Source organism: Eublepharis macularius, chromosome 10 (genome assembly GCF_028583425.1).
Source record: "Eublepharis macularius isolate TG4126 chromosome 10, MPM_Emac_v1.0, whole genome shotgun sequence".
NCBI classification, from domain to species: Eukaryota; Metazoa; Chordata; class Lepidosauria; order Squamata; family Eublepharidae; genus Eublepharis; species Eublepharis macularius.
In genome coordinates this window covers 57,899,451-57,917,901 of record NC_072799.1, presented here as the reverse complement: position 1 = coordinate 57,917,901, position 18,451 = coordinate 57,899,451, and the positions used below count along the sequence as shown (strand labels likewise).

At 43.3% G+C, this 18,451-nt stretch overlaps 2 protein-coding genes across 5 annotated transcripts in view; one reads left to right on the top strand and one right to left on the bottom strand.

The window, feature by feature from the left end:
- ARFIP1 (ADP ribosylation factor interacting protein 1) overlaps positions 1-7,217 on the bottom strand; it is a 51,505-nt gene extending 44,288 nt beyond the window's left edge. For 2 of the 4 annotated variants that reach the window (XM_054990006.1, XM_054990008.1), the window contains exons 1-2: positions 7,106-7,217; positions 2,339-2,388 (exon numbers count right to left, since the gene is read on the bottom strand). In XM_054990006.1, the coding sequence (XP_054845981.1) occupies positions 2,339-2,375 (37 nt within the window). In that variant the 5' untranslated portion in view covers positions 2,376-2,388; positions 7,106-7,217. The remainder of the gene's footprint in view (positions 1-2,338; positions 2,389-7,105) is intronic. The other 2 variants (XM_054990007.1, XM_054990009.1) reach the window with 1 other exon arrangement.
- Positions 7,218-11,655: 4,438 nt separating this feature from the next.
- On the top strand, positions 11,656-13,194 carry TIGD4 (tigger transposable element derived 4). The gene is made up of 2 exons (XM_054989642.1): positions 11,656-12,115; positions 12,155-13,194. The coding sequence occupies exons 1-2, from the start codon at positions 11,656-11,658 to the stop codon at positions 13,192-13,194; spliced, it is 1,500 nt and encodes a 499-aa protein (XP_054845617.1).
- The last annotated feature ends 5,257 nt before the right edge of the window (positions 13,195-18,451 follow it).

Here is an 18,451-nt window from a genome sequence, read left to right as displayed (position 1 = left end):
CCTGAGTCAGATGGCACAGGCTAGTCTAATCTTGTCAGATCTCAAAAAGCAGGGTTGTCTCTGGTTAGTATTTGTATAGGAGACCACCAGAGAAGTCCAGGGTCACTATGCAGGAAGAAGACAAAATACAGATGGTATGGGGATGCTGTGCATTTTTTAAAAGTCCTGTGTTGAAGTAGACTTTGCTAGAGCAAGTGACCCAAAGAGACTATTTGGAGTTTCTCTTTGTTCTGGAACAGACACTAAGATGGAGGCACACCCAGTGAGAGTGGACGGCCAAAAATGTTATAGCTTCTTTGACTGCCTTGGGCCTCTCTCAAATCACGGTAAGTCCAACACATAACAGAGTTTGCACCTTGGACTTAATCTTTTGCACTGAGCCTTTGAGGGAAGGTCTGGTTTCAGGGTTAGAGATGCGGCCCAAACCACAGTCTGGCATCTATGTACTCAAGGAAAGGGTGAATATGGCTCTGACAACCCATAGGAGCCTGGTTAAAATGGTCTAACCAATGAGGGTCATGGATCCTAGTAAATTCCAGAATGTTCTGCAGGATTTTTGGATTCAAAACACACGGTCTGTTGATGCTGCAGTGGGAGCATGGAACATGAAGCTATGAACAAGACTGCCCCTTGATGACCTCTGCCACCCTTGAGATAGAATCCCAGCCACATGGTTTACTGCTCAGTCTGGTGACTTGGAGAGCTAGGAGACATCTAGAATGATGTGGACAGAAAACTTGTACTCAATCTTCCAGGTTATGTTGCGGAGCCCATTAGAAGACCTATGAAGCTGTCCTAGCAGCTGCAAAGAAATGTTACTTCTCTATCACAATTGCATCAGCTAGTTCACAACCATCCCAATTTTTAAAGTAGCTCAGCATTTGCTTATTACTAAATATGAATTTTTATTGCCCCAGAAGCAGACAGTTGTTGATACATTTGCCAAGTTTTTTGCTAATATCATGGGTACGCTCTTATCTAGATGTCAGTTGTAATGTAGGTCAGTCAGAAGAAATGCCTAATATATCATCTTGTTTATTTATGGACCATTCTGACCAAGTTTCTGAAATGGATGTTGACAAGATTCTAGTATCTGTGAAGGCCACTACTTGTGGCCAGGATTGTTGTCCAGCCTAGCTGCTAAAATCATGTAAGAACCCTATCAAGGAGCCCTTAGTGTCCATCATAAATCAATCACTAATTCAGGGTACCTTCCCTCAAACACTCAAAGAGGCTGTTACCTGCCCATTACTTTAAAAACTGTCCCTATAGAAAAATGATGTGACAAATTATCACCCAGGCTCTAATCTTCCCTTTCTAGACAAACTGATTGAAAGAGCAGTAGCACAGCAACTTCAGGCCTTCTTGGACTCTTCATCTGCTCAGGACCTTTTCAGTCTAGCTCAGGCTGGGCCATGAGATAGAGACAACCCTAATTGCTTCAGCTAATAACTTCTGTCAGAATGTAGGCAAAGGCCATGCCTCTTCATTGCTGCTACTGGATCTATCCGTATCCCTTGACACAAATGACCATGCCATTTTGCTGAAACATTTGGAGACAGAAGTAGACATTAGGAGATGTGCAGTGGACTGGTTCAAGCCATTCCTCACGATCTGGACTCAAAGGGTTGCTGGTAGAGATCAGTTATCATCAGTATAGAACCTATCCTGTGGGATTCCACAGGGTGCAATCCTATCCCCCATGCTTTTCAAACACTACATAAAGCCCTTATGACAAAACATTAATAGCTGGAGGTTGGCTGTCATCAATATGCTGATGACATCCAGCTCTGTATCTCCCAGAACTGTTGCCTGTCTGCTGTGGTTAATGGCTAAGAGTGAACAAAAAAACTAAATCCTGACAAGAGAGTTGTAATGCTGGTTGGGAAGCTGTAGATCTTGAAAGGCACTGAGCTTGCAACCACTGATAGGATTCAGCTGACTCTTGCTGACTTGAGGTTATACTGGATCCAGCATTACTACTAGAGAAGCAGTTTAATGCAGCTACAAAAAACACTTTCTTCCAACTCAGTCTAGAACAGAATATGGACACTGATCTGGTTACCTGGATCCATGCCATGGTAAAACTGAGACTAGACTACTGAATATACATAGGAATCCCCTTGAAGTTAACTTGGAGACTTTAATGAATGCAGAATGTTGCCTCTTGGTGGAGCATTGGAGGAGAACCACCTCTCCCCCCACCCCCGTGATCCACCACATACAGCTTTGTGTGTCAATCTGGTAAACAGTACAAAGAACATGGTGAAACAGCCACAAGGATTACATTACATTGAGCTAAATATTGCTATCTTGCATTCACAAAGAGAATGAGTACCTCTTCCAAATGTTGTTATACCTTGAGAGGTCACCATTACTTCTAATGTCCTGAATAAGTGGGAAAAGTGGAGCAAAAATACAGTAAATAAAAAGAAATTATATAAAAAGTATTATCTAGCAATGAAGCATCTTCTATTCTAAAAGCAGAGAGTAAGAACAGGTATTCAGAAAACAGGAAGTCAAAGAATAATTCTGTACTGTTTCTCCCTGTGTACACATATACAATTATACCACACCAATTCACCCCTTACAATAAAGATACCCATATAATCACTTTTGCTCCAGTTCTATCGGTTACATGCATTTTGCTCAGTGATCTTCTGAATATGGCTTGCAATCAAAGATGCTCCTACATATTTTTGACACTATCTGAAATATAAGCCCCCATCTTTAAATCTGAAGGCTACTGAAAACCCTTGGGGTTTAGTGGACCTGCTCTATTATTAGAGGCGCCTATTTCTCTAGTAACTATAAATGTGTTTTCCCAACCACTTTTAGTCCAAAGACTCTCCTTTTACTCAAGAGACTGGTACTGAACACAGTGACCCATGCTGCAGCAACTTTTGATGCTTGACCACTGTAACATCATTTATACAAGACTTCCCTTGAAGATAACTTGAAAACTGAAAAAGGTGAAGAACGAGGTTACTATATTACTCTCATTTTACAACGTTTTCATTGATCATCAATATGCTCCTGGATCCAATTCAGGATGCTGGTACTTACCTTAACACCATTCACAAACTAGAGACCCACATCCTTGAAGGACAGTCTCTCTTGTAATAGGTCACGTAATGTGTCAATGTGGCAACTTAGTACAGAAACACTGCTGGTTGTTCCACCCTATTTGTTTAGCCATCTAAGGTGTAGGCGTATATTTGTGGCCCTCTGGAACAACCTTTAAGAGCTCAGGAAGATCTTGATTCAGTTGGAATTGCACAAGAGATGTAAGATAGATTTTCTTTAAAAGATGACTGAAGCCCCCTGATATTGCAGAAGATTTGACACTTGCAATCTGTTGGTACTTTGTTAAATGGCTTGTTATTTATTGCCCTTTCTATATAATTCTGACATTTTATTCACTTGAGAGCCAGTTTGGTGTAGTGGTTTAGAGCGCAGGACTCTAATCTGGAGAACCGGGTTTGAGTCCTCACTCCTCCACTTGAAGCCAGCTGGGTGACCTTGGGTCATTCACAGCTTCTAGCTCTCTCAGCCCCACCCACCTCACCTTTGTTGTGGGGATAATAACATACTTTGTACACCACTCTGAGTACGTGTTAAGTCATCCTAAAGGGCGGTATATAAATAGAATGTTTTTATTGTTGTGGTTTTATTTGTCACTTGTTTTGGGTCCCAACTGCCTGGGAGAAAACATAATTAAATGAATAAATATACTTCAAAGCCTAGAAGAGCAAACATCGTAAGTTCTGGTAGCCCCTTTCATGGGGATGAAGGTGAAGAGAATAGGGAGGTTTTGAGCCTATGGAGTGTATGCATATACTGTTCTTTCCCACTCTCCTTCCTTCACCAATACCCCCGAAATTTGCAAAACACTATTGCTCTGGGTAATGAAACTTGAATAGAAAAAAATTACATGGCCTAGGCTGCAGTGAGAAGGGGAAACTTGGTGAAATTATGCTCCTCTTTCTTTTCTGTCTGAAGACATTGTAATGGTGCAGGAGATAGTCCATCTTGGTTCCTCCTCCTCAGTGCAGTCCTGTTAGCTGCATAGCTGTTTGTCCCATGGTCTCCAGTATCAGCATTTTAGAAGTCTCTGGAGACTACTACAGAAAGGATGGAAAGAAATGCATTTGCATGTGACCTTACACATACGCACTCCACAGTTTCCAACTGAAATATTTATCCCATGCTGCTGCACCACAACAGACCATCATCAACCAGCGTAGTTAGTGGCAGGGCAACTATGAAGAATGGAGAGATTATACTGAAAGAATATCTACCACCTAGTATCTCTTTGCTGATACTGAGGAAGCAGCAACTGGGTTTCAAAGTAGAATGATAAAAGCATAGCAAAAAAAGTCTAGACTGAATGAGAGGCTAACATTGTCAATATAAGATCGCCAACCCATTTCTGGGTGAGGAGATCTTACTTTTTGCGCATTGCAAGTCACTCCCAAGAGGAAAACACCAAAAGGGAATCAGGAGCATTAGGTGTTTTGATTTTGGGGGGGGGGGGGGGAATGGCATTTATAATTTTGCAAGTTACTATGAATGTCCTAGATGGAAGAGAATTTTAAGAGATATAAAAAGAGATATTTTAAGTATTTGAAATCAAATAAAATCTCACTTCCATAAAGTAATGGGAAGGAAGAGAGAGATGTAACATCCCAAGATTAACTTTATTCTCCCTTATTAACTATTTCTCATCATAACTACTGCTACGAAGACTAGAGAGTGAGAGCCAGTTTGGTGTAGTGGTTAAGAGCGGCAGGACTCTAATCTGGAGAGCCAGGTTTGATTCCCCCTCCTCCACCTGAAGCCAACTGGGTGACCTTGGGCTAGTCACAGCTCTCTGGAGCTCTCTCAGCTCCACTCACCTCACAGGGTGTTTGTTGTGGGGATAATAATGGCATACTTAGTAAACTGCTCTGAGTGGGCATTAAGTTGTCCTGAAGGGTGATATATAAATTGAATGTTGTTGTTATTATTATAGAGGCACAGATCTTTCTGGGGGGATCATCCAACATATGAAATCTACAAGCCTCATATGCCCTTCTGGAGGCCATCAGGAATGGGCCATACATACAAAAGTGACACAGCTTTATGCTTTGGTGGACTCATGCTTAGTCGCAACAGAAAAAGTGGCAGGGATTTTCAAACATGCAGGAACCAGCAATACCAGTGCTTCCTACAACTCAGCAAGTTAAGCAAAGTTGCAGCACAAACAACTTACAGTAATTGTAGTTTCATGCAGTTCTATCCATTCTGAGCTGCCAAGCTCGAGGATCCATAAACACGGTTACCAGAAATTTAATTCCAAAGAACTGCAGGGAAAGCCTCCAGTATATCAAAAGAATACAGTGACATAAAATGCCTATAAAATCACAAATCTCATTTTTAACCAGAAATATGATGACTATGGACTGTACCCTACCACTGTTCTGATGGCAGAAGCAGATTCTGCCCCCCTCCAGTAACCTCTCGAGATCTCCCCCCTAAAGGGCAATATTATGGGAACTACCACCCTCTCAGATATACAGTTCCCTCATACATGTCAGGGAAATGGGAGGAGAAATTGAACAAGATCACTCCTCCTCCTATGTCCATTAGCACAACAGCAATAGAACACTACCTTAAGTGTCAACACTGAAATTTAATGGCTCAATTAGATATAAAGTCAGAAAATTCCAAAGAAAGCAGTTTCCTTCAAAAGTCTTTTTAGACTTTCACTCAGATGAGAAGAATCACACGGCCTCAAGCAAAGAATGGTACTATTCATATACAATCAAACACCTTTCTCCTGCAAAATACCATAAAAGACCACAGTGTATTTTTAAACCATGCAGCAACCACTCTGTTTTGAGAAGGGCTTCAGCAGAAGTCTTGATAACCCCATGACACACAAAAAACAACCAGCAATTCGTTTTGTTTGGTTGTAATAGTTTTTAAGAGGTATGTTTTAATTTGTTAGCATCCTTGATGGGACTGATGACAGCATAATGGTGGGGTATATTTTGTAAATAAGCAAAAATGACCAGTCTATAGTCAAAATTGACTACTAGACTGAATGTGCATGTAAAAGCTATGGAATTCTAAACACCATATGAAGATTTTAAAATAAACTCAACGTTACCTTCTTCTTCTACAGCTACTTACTTACACAAGGTTTAAATACCATGCAGAGGTAAAACACCAGTTTCATTTAACAGTGAATGAAGGAAACTGCTTGCAGAAAAGGTTATCAGTGAAACAGTCACACTGAGATACAGGCAAATGGTTAGAAGTCGAGTTTGGGAAGCAGGAAAGCTAGAACAAGGAGGTCTGGTCAGGAAACCAGCATTGAGCAAAGCAAAATGTCACCTCCTCTTTCAAAATCTGACTCACAAGTTCACAGCATCAAGACGACTAAAGGAGGGGGCTAAAAGAAAATGGAAAGGGGAAGCAACAGGGTGTTTCTTCGGGGTTGATTCAAATTGCTTTGCACGGAAGCGGACTTCCTCCTTCCTTTCTCCTATCAACGCAACACCTGTCCCTGCCCCACCCGCCTGTCTCAAGATAGACTATGAACCGGGCGTGCACTTAGAGTGGCCTCCTTTCGCCCTGGCAGGGTTCCCAGCCTTTCTACACCTGCCCGACAGGCAGGAACTGACGAGGCGAGGTTTTCTCCACCGCTGCACCTCTAAGCCAGTAAAAGCTGCACCAGGTGAACTGATGCCTGCCACGGTGTGGAAAGGCAGAAATCCTGCCGGAAAAGACAGGTGTCAGCTCTTGCATGCAATTACATGCGGAGGCTTGCCGTTGGCCGTAGCTTCCACACTGCAGCGAAGACCCTGCCAAAATACTGGTCAAAGACTGCGGGGGAGGGGGTGTCCACGTATTAAGAAGGCGGAGGCAGGCGTCCCAGGGCGCGGGGCGGCGAACAGAGAGCGAAACGACAGGCCGCCTCAAAGACAGATGCGCACACCCAGACTGAGGAGACTCGGAACCGGTCTCGCTCCCGTCTTCCCGCCGCCCTCCGTTAATGCTCAGTTAGGCTAGCGGCAGCAACTGCCTCCCACATGCAGTCCCTGCGCCCCTCACTTGCCTCCTGCGCCTCCAGAAGCCGGAAAACCGCAGCAGAAACAGGCCCTCGAAAAAGCAGCCGCCGCTGACGCCTTACCACGTCCCCCCCTTTTCTATCCCCCACCTCCAGCAGAAACCGGAACTGCCTGGCCGGAAATAGAACTCCCGGCTGTCTCGACAATCTTACCCCTCAAAAGGCCGATCTAGGCAGCAAAGGGGATGTGCGCCGCAGTGTCTCTGGCGTAGCCCTGGTAACGACATCCGGGTTTCCCGCAATATTTCCGTGTCGCTTCTCTATAGCTGTAACCATGGTAATACTACCCCCGCCAAGACCCACCATAATATTTAGTGTTAATTTCCTATAGTGGTAACCGTGGAAATAACAGCCAAGGTCGATGCCCGTGGTTGCCTTTTGTCCCATCTCTGTGCCAAAAGGGATGAAGTTACAGAATCACGTTCCGGTAGAGCGTTGCGTGTCAGCAAAAGGAAAGAACAAGAGCAGTGCAAAAGAGAGAAATTAGCGTAAAAGGATGTCCCCATTTTACACAACGATTCTGACCCGCATGGTATTTGCTTTGCATAAAAACGTTTCTTTTTCTAGCCCTGTGGTGCGTGCCAACACAAACCGACAGGCCTCCATGGCCCTAAGAAAGTCGTTCTAGTTTGAGTCTCCTCGTTTGCAATATAGGTGGTGAGCGGCCCGGCGTGTTGTAGCTGGGGAGGAGAAGGAGCACGGCACGGAGGCACCTGACTTCAACCTGTGTGAAACCAGGGCGCCTGGAGAGAAAAAGCAGGGACGCGGCGGCGGCACTCGACCTTGTCCCGCCAGCCTGAGCCCAGGAGGTCGCTGAGGAAGAGCACCTCAGCTTCCAGCTTACCGTTGCTGGCCAGGGCACAGAATGGCTGGCAATTGGGAGGAAGAAAGTAGAATATGGATTCACTCGGATCATCATGCATCCTATAGTTTTTTATATAGAACATCCACAAATGTAACATCAAATCACATATCGCAACCAGGTCCACAGACAGAACCATAGAAAACAGGGATCCAGAAATTCGTGGTATAGCCACAGCACAAAAATATGACTCTCAATCATGGCTCCTCATGAATTCATATGATTTTTACTTGGAAACAAAATAAAAACACCATATTGTTGGTAGGGTTCCCAAGTGCCCGCCAGTGGTGGGCAAACTCCTGCAGGTTTGCTTCCTTGCCCACTGATCTGCCAGTGATCAGTGGCAGGTGGCAAGCCCCCAGAGGTTGCCTGCCATTGGCAGGCACCCCCACAGGCTGAGGGGGAGGTGGTGATGTCATTTCTGGGAGTGACAGTGCACTTTGTTTGGGGCTGATTTTGGGTCCTGTTAATAATAATCGGGTGACCAAAGTTGTACAACATTGAATGATTAGTGGGACCTGGCACATATGTTAAATACTGACATAGAATCTATGTCTGTGCTTCTAGAATAATACAGAATGGCTAGTCATTTGCAATGCACAAAGTTTTGATGGTGGAATTTTGTACTTTGAGTTACTGGTGAAATGTCATGTTTAATGCTCTTCCCCTATTAAACTTTCTCTCTGTTAAAAAAGGCACAGAAAGGATACCATATGAAGTATCCAATTGGAAAATTGGTCTTTTTAGCTCATTATTGTCTGTTCTGACTGGTATCAGTTCTTAAAAGATCAGCTCCTAAAAACATCAGCTCCTAAGAGAATATGTCAAAGATTGAGCCTCAGACTTCCTTCATGCAAAGCGTTTCCTATAAATTTATTTAAAACCCTTTTATGCCACCTTTTCACTCAATTCAGGATCCCCAAGGTGACAAACATTAAAACACTAAAACATTTCAAATATCAAAAAACACATAAAACACATGCAAATGGAGAATGGCTAATAAGAGTTTGTGAGAGAACGCCAAAGAAAAAACATTTTCTTCAATTGGTGGAAAACAATGATAGAGGGAGACAGACAAATCTCGCTGGAAAGGAAGTTCTAATGTTTTTGGCACCATGACCAAGAATGCCCTTGGGTTGCCATCCATTTAGCTTCAGATAGCAGGGGCACCCAATGCAGGGCCTCTGAAGATGACGAGAGCGGGCAGGTTCAACAACATCAAGTGGTTGTTGTTGAAAAGCTGTAACACAGGCTTCTCTGTCTGATACTACTCTCTTCGTGCAAGGAAGGTTTTTTCTTTTTCAACAGAGGGAAGTGTTGAAAATGTGATCCCATCCTACGTGCTAAAGTGGTGTAATCCGCTATCTAAGAGCAGAACCACAAGTGACAAAAGGTACAGATTGGACACTTGTCAGCTTCCCTCAAGTTTTGATGGGAAATGTAGGCAGCTTGGCGGAATGTTGGACAAGTGACAGTTGAAAAGTCCATTGGACAGCAGTCAGAGAGCCAAGCTTCAAGACTAAGATGCCTACATTTCCCATCAAAACTTGAGGGAAGCTGACAAGTGTCCAATCTGTGCCTTTTGTCACTTGTGGTTCTGCTTTCAGAACTCCACCTCTTCATTCTATAACACTGGAAATGGAAAGCTTTTGTTGTTCCTGTTTAGAGGTGGGCACAAATCATGAAACTACCGAACTGTGTGGTTTGTTGCATTTCACGAACCATGAATTTTCATGAACTTGTCCCGGTTCATGAACTGGTTAATTTGATTCATGAAAATGTCACGTCCAGGGCAGCAGAAAGCCCATTCCCCCCATTGCCTAGGAAACTGATTGACTGGTGCCAGGCTGTCTGCAGTGATGAACCAAAAAACGAACCAAACGAATCAGCCTAAAGATTATGGTGGTTCGTCAGAAATGGGCTCTGATGAACTGCTGGTTGGCGAACCATGAACTGGCCTGGTTCATGATGAATTTTGGGTCATATTTGTTTGTGCCCACCTCTATTCTTGTTTGTTGTGTTCTGTATATGCTTGCTTTTATTTTGCAAGGAAGAATACATCATGAATGAAGAGCCAAGTGCAGAAATAAGTAGAACACACGCAGTGCTGTCCATTGCTTTTGCTGGCATATGGCAGGAGCTCAGCAGCATTTGAAGGTTCATGGCGAACAGGGGCTGCATAGAATATATTTACTGTTTTTTTTCTGTGTAAGCAGTACTACTACCACTTGTCAATTATCAAAGGGCTGTTAAGCCAATGTAAAACTGGTCTGAAATATTTGGTGGAGGGACAGGGGGAATATGGAGAATTGCTGTGGTTCTACATTTAGACTGCTGAGAGGGGTTAAGGATAGGAATTCCTGGGGGCCAAATCACCTAGCATTATAATAGCATTATAAATGTTCTAATCAAACAGGAACAAGAATGTAGGGACGGAGGGCCCAGAGTGAGTCTTTGAGTGGAGTGGTTCTCAGTAGCCCTGCTCTGCACACCCATTTCTTTATATAGAAAGGATTTGCAGGAATCCTGTTTAGTTGTATGGTTTTCCCTCGTTGCTTGCTTGCCTGAGTGGGGAGCATTAGTTTTATAGGCAAAGTTGTAACTACTGTACAGTTGGACTTCCCAGTGGATGGCTCTGTCAGTTATAGACCAAATAAAACCCCAGCTATTAACAACATGCCCTTCCTATGTTTGTTAGATGAAGCTGTTTGTTGTTTACACGTAATGCTCACTAGATGACCATAAGCCATTCTTCCTCTTGATCTGGATCATGGGCAGGGCTTTTTTCTGGGAAAAGAGGTGGTAGAACTCAGTGGGTTGCCCTTGGAGAAAATGGTCACATGGCCGGTGGCCCCGCCCCCTGATCTCCAGACAGAGGGGAGTTTAGATTGCCCTCCACGCCAGCGTGGAGGGCAATCTAAACTCCCCTCTGTCTGGAGATCAGGGGGCGGGGCCACCAGCCATGTGACCATTTTCAAGAGGTTTCGGAACTCCGTTCCACTGCGTTCCTGCTGAAAAAAAGCCCTGATCATGGGGATAAAATGGAAGAGAAAAGATCCATGATTGCTACTCTTATCTTCTTGAAGAAAGGGTGGGATAAAAATATCGTAAGACCAGATCATCCGTGCCCAGCAGGCAGAACCCAAGAATAGGATCATTCAGTTAGACTGTGGGCACAGGGATGAGTGCTGGAGGTACATTTTAAAACAAGAAGAGAGTCAGGGTAACAAATAGAAGCATCAGTCAGTAAGAGTCCAAAAATAAAGCAGCTGTACTGATGATATGTACATATAACACAGAGGAAATTAAGCTTCTCATTTTATTTTCCATTTTGACACAGAAGAGAATTGCTAAAGGAATCAGAAATGGTTGATTAATTATATCTCACATGAGAATAATCTAGGTGAGGAGCTGGGGGGTTTTTAATATGCAAAGATGCCAGAAGAGTTTGTTTCTGCTAATTCTATATCCCGGTGCACATGATGTGCACAAATATACAAATGACATTGCTGGTCTTGACTTTGACAACGTGATGACTGAGAAGTTGTATTATTTTAGCTTGACATCGGAATACTGATTTGAAGGCCAATCTAATTAAAGCAGTTCATGATAGCCAAAGGGACAGAATAAATGTGTCTGTGTACACTTGAGCTTGTAAGGGAGTCCTTGGTGTGTCATGGCTTCAAATGTTCCCTCACTTTCACCTGCAACAAGAAAGAAGAAAAGTTTATCGATCAAGGACAAAATTGACATAATGACAGCAGTGGAATGTGGCATACAGAAGTCAGATATTGCTGCAAAATATGGCATAAAGAAAAATTCTCTGTCTTCCATTTTGAAGAGCAAAGATAGAATTTTAGAAGCCTTCGAATCTCTGCAATTTGATCCGAAAAGAAAAAGGTTAAGAACTGCATTTTATACTGATCTTGAAGAGGAGCTCGTGAAGTGGTGCAGAATGGCGCAGGGCTTGAATGTAACAATCAGTGGACCAATGTTACGTCTCAGAGCTAACAATATTGCTCAGAAACTTGGACACAGCGATTTCAAATGCAGCAATGGCTGGCTGGATCGTTTTAAATCAAGGTATGGATTATCATTCAGATTGCAGCGTATATTATCTGTTCCTGCTGCTCCTTGTACGACTACCATTGCTACTGTTACGACCTCTGATGCAGCAAATGTTTGGTATCAAAACATTCTTCCTTACTACTTAAAGGTTTATCAACCCAATGATATATTTAATATGAATGAAACAGGATTGTTTTATCAGCAGTTACCTATTAATTCCTTTGCATTTAAAGGAGAAGATTGCTCAGTAGGAAAATTAAACAAGGACAGAATAACTGTTGTGGTTGGCACTAATATGGATGCTTCAGAAAAACTTCCTTTGCTTGTCATTGGGAAAAACAAAACTCCCCCTTGCTTTCAAGGTGTAAAGTCACTGCCTGTGGAATACCAGGCAAATGCTATGGCGTGGATAACTTTGGAGGTGTTTGAGCAATGGGTATGCAAGCTTGACAGGAGATTTCAAGCACAGGAGCGGCGAGTTGTCATTTTTGTAGACCCTTTTCCAGTTCACCCAGAAGTAAAACATTTGAAGTCCATCAGGCTTGTTTTCTTTCCATCTTTCTCATGCTCCAGATTCTCAGCAATGAAACACGGGATTATCAAGAGTCTGAAAATCAAATACTGGTACCTTCTTCTGAAAAGATTTATAGAAGGTGGTAAGGAATTCAAATTGTCTTTGCTTGATGCAGTGGATATGTTGCATCTCTGTTGGAGAGCAGTGCCTCCAGAGACTATTGTAAAAAGCTATAGAGAAGTAGGGTTTAGATCACAAGCAGACATTTTAGATGTTAATCCAAAAACTGAAAGTAATCTAGATTTGGCTGAGTATGCATTGGCTGCTGGAGTAGAGCTTCCAAAAAGCTTGTCTTTGGAAAAATATGCAGCTTTAAATGAAGACCTGCATACCTGTGAAATGACCCCAAATAGTGAAAGTTTCTGGACAAAAACATGCACTACAAATGAAATTTATGAAGAGTCTGAAAGTGATGAGTTTCCAGGAGCTGAACACCCATTACCATCCAAGAATGAGGCCCTTACTGCTTTAAGCACACTTCGCAGATTTCTTAGAAGTCAAGACTTGAATGAGTCTCTTCATAACTCTCTGGCAGATTTAGAGAACTATATACAGTTTGCAGCATCTACATAAGTACTCAAATGGATAGTACTAATGACTTTGTTATATATAATATAGGCCTGTACAACTTGGGATCTATCAGACTGAACACAGTCCATCAGTTATGCCTGGGGACATGCAAGGGGCAGAGGCTCCATAAACTTCACAGTGTTGCTGCCTTCATGAGACTGCAAAAAAAAAAGGGGGGGGGGCTTATCAAGCACCTGCCAGGCCACAATACCTGACTCTACTCTTCAATGTTTCACAGATAAAATTAGAGATCTGCTTGTAACCCTTCTATTTTCATAGAATGGATTACAGCCAGAGCCCCAGCCTTATTCTGCCATTACACATTGTGGAAGGTGTTCTGCCTGCTATATATTCTAATTGGTTTTTTTCTAGTGGACCATCTCTGATATTCATGAAGAACAAAAATTCATTGGGGGGAGGCATATGAATCAGGGGACAGGGTAAAAGCCGGAACGAGACGGGACAGGCCGGAATGGGCACTAAAGAAATGCCAGTGCCACAAAAAAGAGGGGGATGTGTTAGAGACACTCCAGAACAATATTTTAGAAATGAAAACTCTGGACTGGCACCCTTCAATTAACCCTTTCTATGCCAATATGCTCACAGAAACAGCACAAAACAGACTGCAGTTTTCTGCAGACTCGGGACTGAAAGCACACCCAGACCATGTTTTTCGCTTCCTCCGTCCTGATTCAAGAAGGTGGGGGAAGCTGCTTCATAACTGGCACAGGGGTCAGCCAATCAATGCTGTGTAATTCCAGTTGCCCTTGCAAAGATTTCCCTGAGCCCAGTCTGAGAAAGAAGATGGTTGTGTCTGTGTCAAAAATGCAGTCATAGTTCTATAGCAGGCTTACCACTGAAACTATGGTCATTTGTGCATACTCACAACTTCTTATTTAGCCTGCTAGCTGATTTTTTCTTTAGCCCATCCAGCTAGCATTTAATTCAAAGCCCACTATGAAGGTACATTTGTCTGCAGAGTAGGGGCCAGTGCCAGTTCTTAGCCCAATGCCCCAAGCACTCACTGGGATGTCACAATAACATGAAGGTCCCAGTGTGCCTCAGGGGCTCAGCTTCTTCTCAGCTAGCAGCGGCAGAGGGTGAGGTTATGGAAATGGCTTGCACCCTGCATTTTTTTTTCTTGGCCTTGCACTGCCTTTGACTGGGTCCATGGTGAGCCCCTGAGGCGCTAGATTGCTGCTGGGCCTCATCTTGCTCCTGATGGTTGCAGCACACGGAAGAGATGTGTGTCCTCCTGGATTTGCACTGCCACCAGCCAGGTTCAAGGTAAGTCCCTAAGGCACTTGCAGTGCTGTTGGTCTTGCTGGCTCCCAGCCACCAGTGATACATGGGGAGAGGTGACAGGCCTAGGTCACATCTGTTGATGATGCCCATACGTGTGCTACTGCCAACTTGGTCCTGCTTAGATTGGCAAGATATATTAGACCAGCCCTAGCAGGGGCTAAAAGGAACAATCTTGAATTTAGCCATTAAAAGAGAATCAGGTTCCCCAATGAAGACTGAGGAGACTCATGTTCAAATGCCCATGAAGGTCACTAAACAGCTCTGGTTTTGTCAATGTCTCATCTTAACCTACCTTGCAGGATTATTGAGAAGATAATATAGGATAACTTCCAAGTTTTCAACCCTGGCTCCTGAAAAGACCGTAGCTGCTATCCCTGGGCACATTACTCATCTCTGCTACATTAAATCCCTTTGCATGTGCATCTGCGTAAGTGATGGGGAATATGAACCATAAGACTGCGAACTTCTGTGCACCAAGTTAATGTATAAATCCTCCAGTATAATGTATAATGTATAAATCCTCCTCTTTCCATAGGCGGTGGGTGCATTCATATGCATACCCTCTGCAGATCTTAAAGGGCTCAGTGCCAAAAACCAAGGTGTCTTCCTCAATCATTTAGCTTGTTAACAAAATTTCCAGTGGTCCCTAAGTACACAAAATTGGAATGAGCCAGAGAAGCATGCAGAGCAATGGCATGTAATTGTTTGCACCCAGCAACAATATGCTTATAAGATGTGTTGTCTGGGTGCCTTTGTGGCAGCAGTTAGCAATTTGGCAGAGAGTCAAAGCATACGGCATGGGCAGGCCGAAAGCCTCATGTGCTGTTGCTGTATCTGCTTTGAATGGCTGAATAAGTGGACACTGGCCTGCAAGATCATCTGTCTGAAACTCAATACAGCCAAAACAGCTGCAGTTTGTTTCTTTTTGGCTTGTTGTTAGGACTAAAGTGTAGCAGCAGGAAAAAAACAACAGCAAAACTAGGGTTGCCAGCTCCAAGTTGGGAAATTCCTGGAGATCTAGGGGGTGAAACCTGGAGAAAGAGGGGGTTGGGGAGGGAAAGGACCTTGGCATGGCATAATTCCATAGAGTCCACCCCCCAAAGTAGCCTTTTTCTCCAGGTGAACTGATCTCTCCGGCCTGGAGACTAGTTGTAATTCTGGGGGATCTCCAGCTACTACCTGGAGGCTGGTAACCCTAAGCAAAACATCTTGCTGTATCCATGACTTTTCCATGACAGGAAAGTGAGCTTGGGAAAGAAAATAGAGGCCTATACATGCTCCGTGGCTAGAGACACCATGCTTCTTCTCCCATTTGTAGGTTATATCAGGCCTTCTGCTATATGTACGCAGGATTCCACAAAAGTGAAGAATGTGGCACTTTCTTTCTTCTGCATCATCTTTGTCTTTATGGGGGCAGAAGGCCACATGTTGGCTTCACACCTCAGGCAACACAGCCAGGTCAGAAGGGATGTGGGGCTGGAGCAGAGGGGACAACCATCCCCATGTTTCAACCTGGTAAGAGTCAGGACCAGCTGTAGATGAGGAAGGAGGGTCAAAGCACTTAGGAAAAGCAGATTTACTCCCTCCAAGAGTCCACAGGCTAAAAGGCTGGGGAGGCGGATTAAGCAGGCGGCAGATCTAGGGAGGAGAAGGCAGGCTTGAGCCAGGGTGAAGGAGCACAGGGGTCCACAAACCTCTGTAATGGGGGCTAGAGATACCAAAGTGTCTTGGCTGCTTCCCCAGTCAAATAACACTCTGCTGGGTAATGCAGAGGCTCAAAAACAGCAAGGTTCTACGCCTGGAAAGGAAAGCTACTGACAACATTTAAAGCTATATAACTGCCTAACTTGCTGAATACTTACTTCTCTAAATAAATATAGCTGCTTACCTCACAGCCAAAGACTGAAGGCAACTGGGGACCCCTCCTACAGATAGCCATTTACTCTGACTCTTTACCTCACTTGACCAGAGGCATATGCGGGCTATCTTTTCCTTCTTCGCCTTTTCAATTGCTTGATCTTTAATTTGGGAAGATCTCTGTGAAAGTGGGGGCAATGCCTGGTAAAATGTCAGCAGTAAAAGAGATACTTGAATAATATTTGCCACAGTCAAAGGATAGACTTCAGAGCACTGCATAGGTCATCATAACTGTCTGACTAGAAAAAGCAAAATGGAGTTGAGTGGCCCAAATGACAGAATAAATTACGCAATATAAAAGCAAATATGCAAATGTTTATACAGGTAACAGAACTGAGCTCTTTTTAACAAAGAATTTGAAACCTTGGCAAAAAGTCTCAGATTAACCCAGAGGATGCATTTAAACCCACCACACACAACATGCGAGAGACTAGAGTCAGGTTTGTGCTGAAAAACAAGCTATTCTTATTTATTATAATTTATTTATACAGCATACATATTCATGGAGGCCTTACAGAGTCACATAGGTAAATTTTTATATATGTGTAAAGGTTTTAATTATATAATTATTGTATGGCTCACCCAGCTTCCTTGAGCAGTGGAAGCTCCCAGGGTAGCGCTTACTTGGGTTGGTTCCCTTTGGAGAAGAGAAAGTACTGAAGAGAGTTTCTGCCCTATTAACAAATACACAGGAAGAGCACAGGCGGCATCACAGAGGCACGTCTGCAGGGTACTACAGATCCATTACCCCACCTCAGATGTCCACGAGAGAGCTCCTGCACTCTCAAGGTGTTCCAGCCAATGCATTGCTGTATCTGCTCTTCTCCATCTCTGAGAATCGATGGCCCTTTCTTACATGCCCAGGGCAATGCCAATCGCCAGAAGGAATTTTCCTCCAGGCCAGATTAGCTGAGTATCCTGGAGGTTTTTTGCCATCCTCTGGACATACAGCACGGGTCACTGGGGGAGGTAAGTGAGGTAAGATAGCTGTGAATATCTTGCATGGTGCAGGGGGTTGGACTAGATGACCCTTGAGATCCCTACCAGCTCTTATGTTTCTGTCTCACACATAGCACATAACAAGGCCAAGAGACAGAGGGGAGCAAGCTTTAAAACTAAAGGGATTGTGTCAATTTCTGCATCTCAGCTCTGGGAGTCTTTGCCTGTTGTGGGTCATCAAAGTCCAGGAGTTGTAAGACCTTTTTATTCTGTTTTGTTTTGAAAATGTTTTATATTTTCATAAAAATAGCAAACTTTTTAGAAGTTTGCTATTTGTTCTGATTTCCTGTAGACAGTTATAAATTGAATCTATATACCCAACCTGAAAAGAGTGGATTATAAATGCAATTGATCCTGATATCTTCCTAGAGCGATCGGGATTCTCCTGCTCAATTCTCTTTCTCCATCTGTTGAAAAAGTTGTGAACACCTCCCCACCCCAATGAAGAATAAACATTTTTGTTAGCATTGCTCTAGTATTTTAAAAGTAAACTTTTTAAAGGGCTGAGTCTATTTAAGCAAGAAACATCTGTATCAACAGCATGAAAAACTCAGTAATGTTTAATGCTTAAAGATGGCTAGGGATTTGTGTTTTCTTCTTGATTAACCATAGTTACATTGACTGTAACAGATTACTGTTTACATGGCGTCCTCTAGTGTCCTTCATGTCTTGACACAATTTACAGGGTTCCAGTGCAGCAGCAACAGCTGTGCAATTAGTTAAACTGTTTGGAGCTTTACAATGGTTTTTAAAAACTGAACTGCAGTGACAGAAATTGCATGGGGAAAGTGTGCTCTTTTCCGGGGGGAGGGGGGGACACGAAAAAAAAAGTTTTCCCCATGGTTTCAACATTTCTGGAAATCTTTCCTCTCTAGTTGCAAACTGAAATTTTCTTATTTCAATGTATTCACTGAGATTTGAACCCAGATGAGTATGTCTAAATCAGGATACTCATTTCAGTTATGTCTGATAGCCAAAGCAGCAGTTCTATGCACAATAATTTGGGAATACACCCCACTGCATACAGCAAACTTGAAGT

Bases quoted from the DNA above. Each gene is read 5' to 3' on its own strand.
- TIGD4 (XM_054989642.1), top strand. From the start codon at position 11,656: ATGGCTTCAAATGTTCCCTCACTTTCACCTGCAACAAGAAAGAAGAAA. The intron at 12,116-12,154 runs GTACGACTACCA...CCTCTGATGCAG, and splicing joins ATCTGTTCCTGCTGCTCCTT to CAAATGTTTGGTATCAAAAC.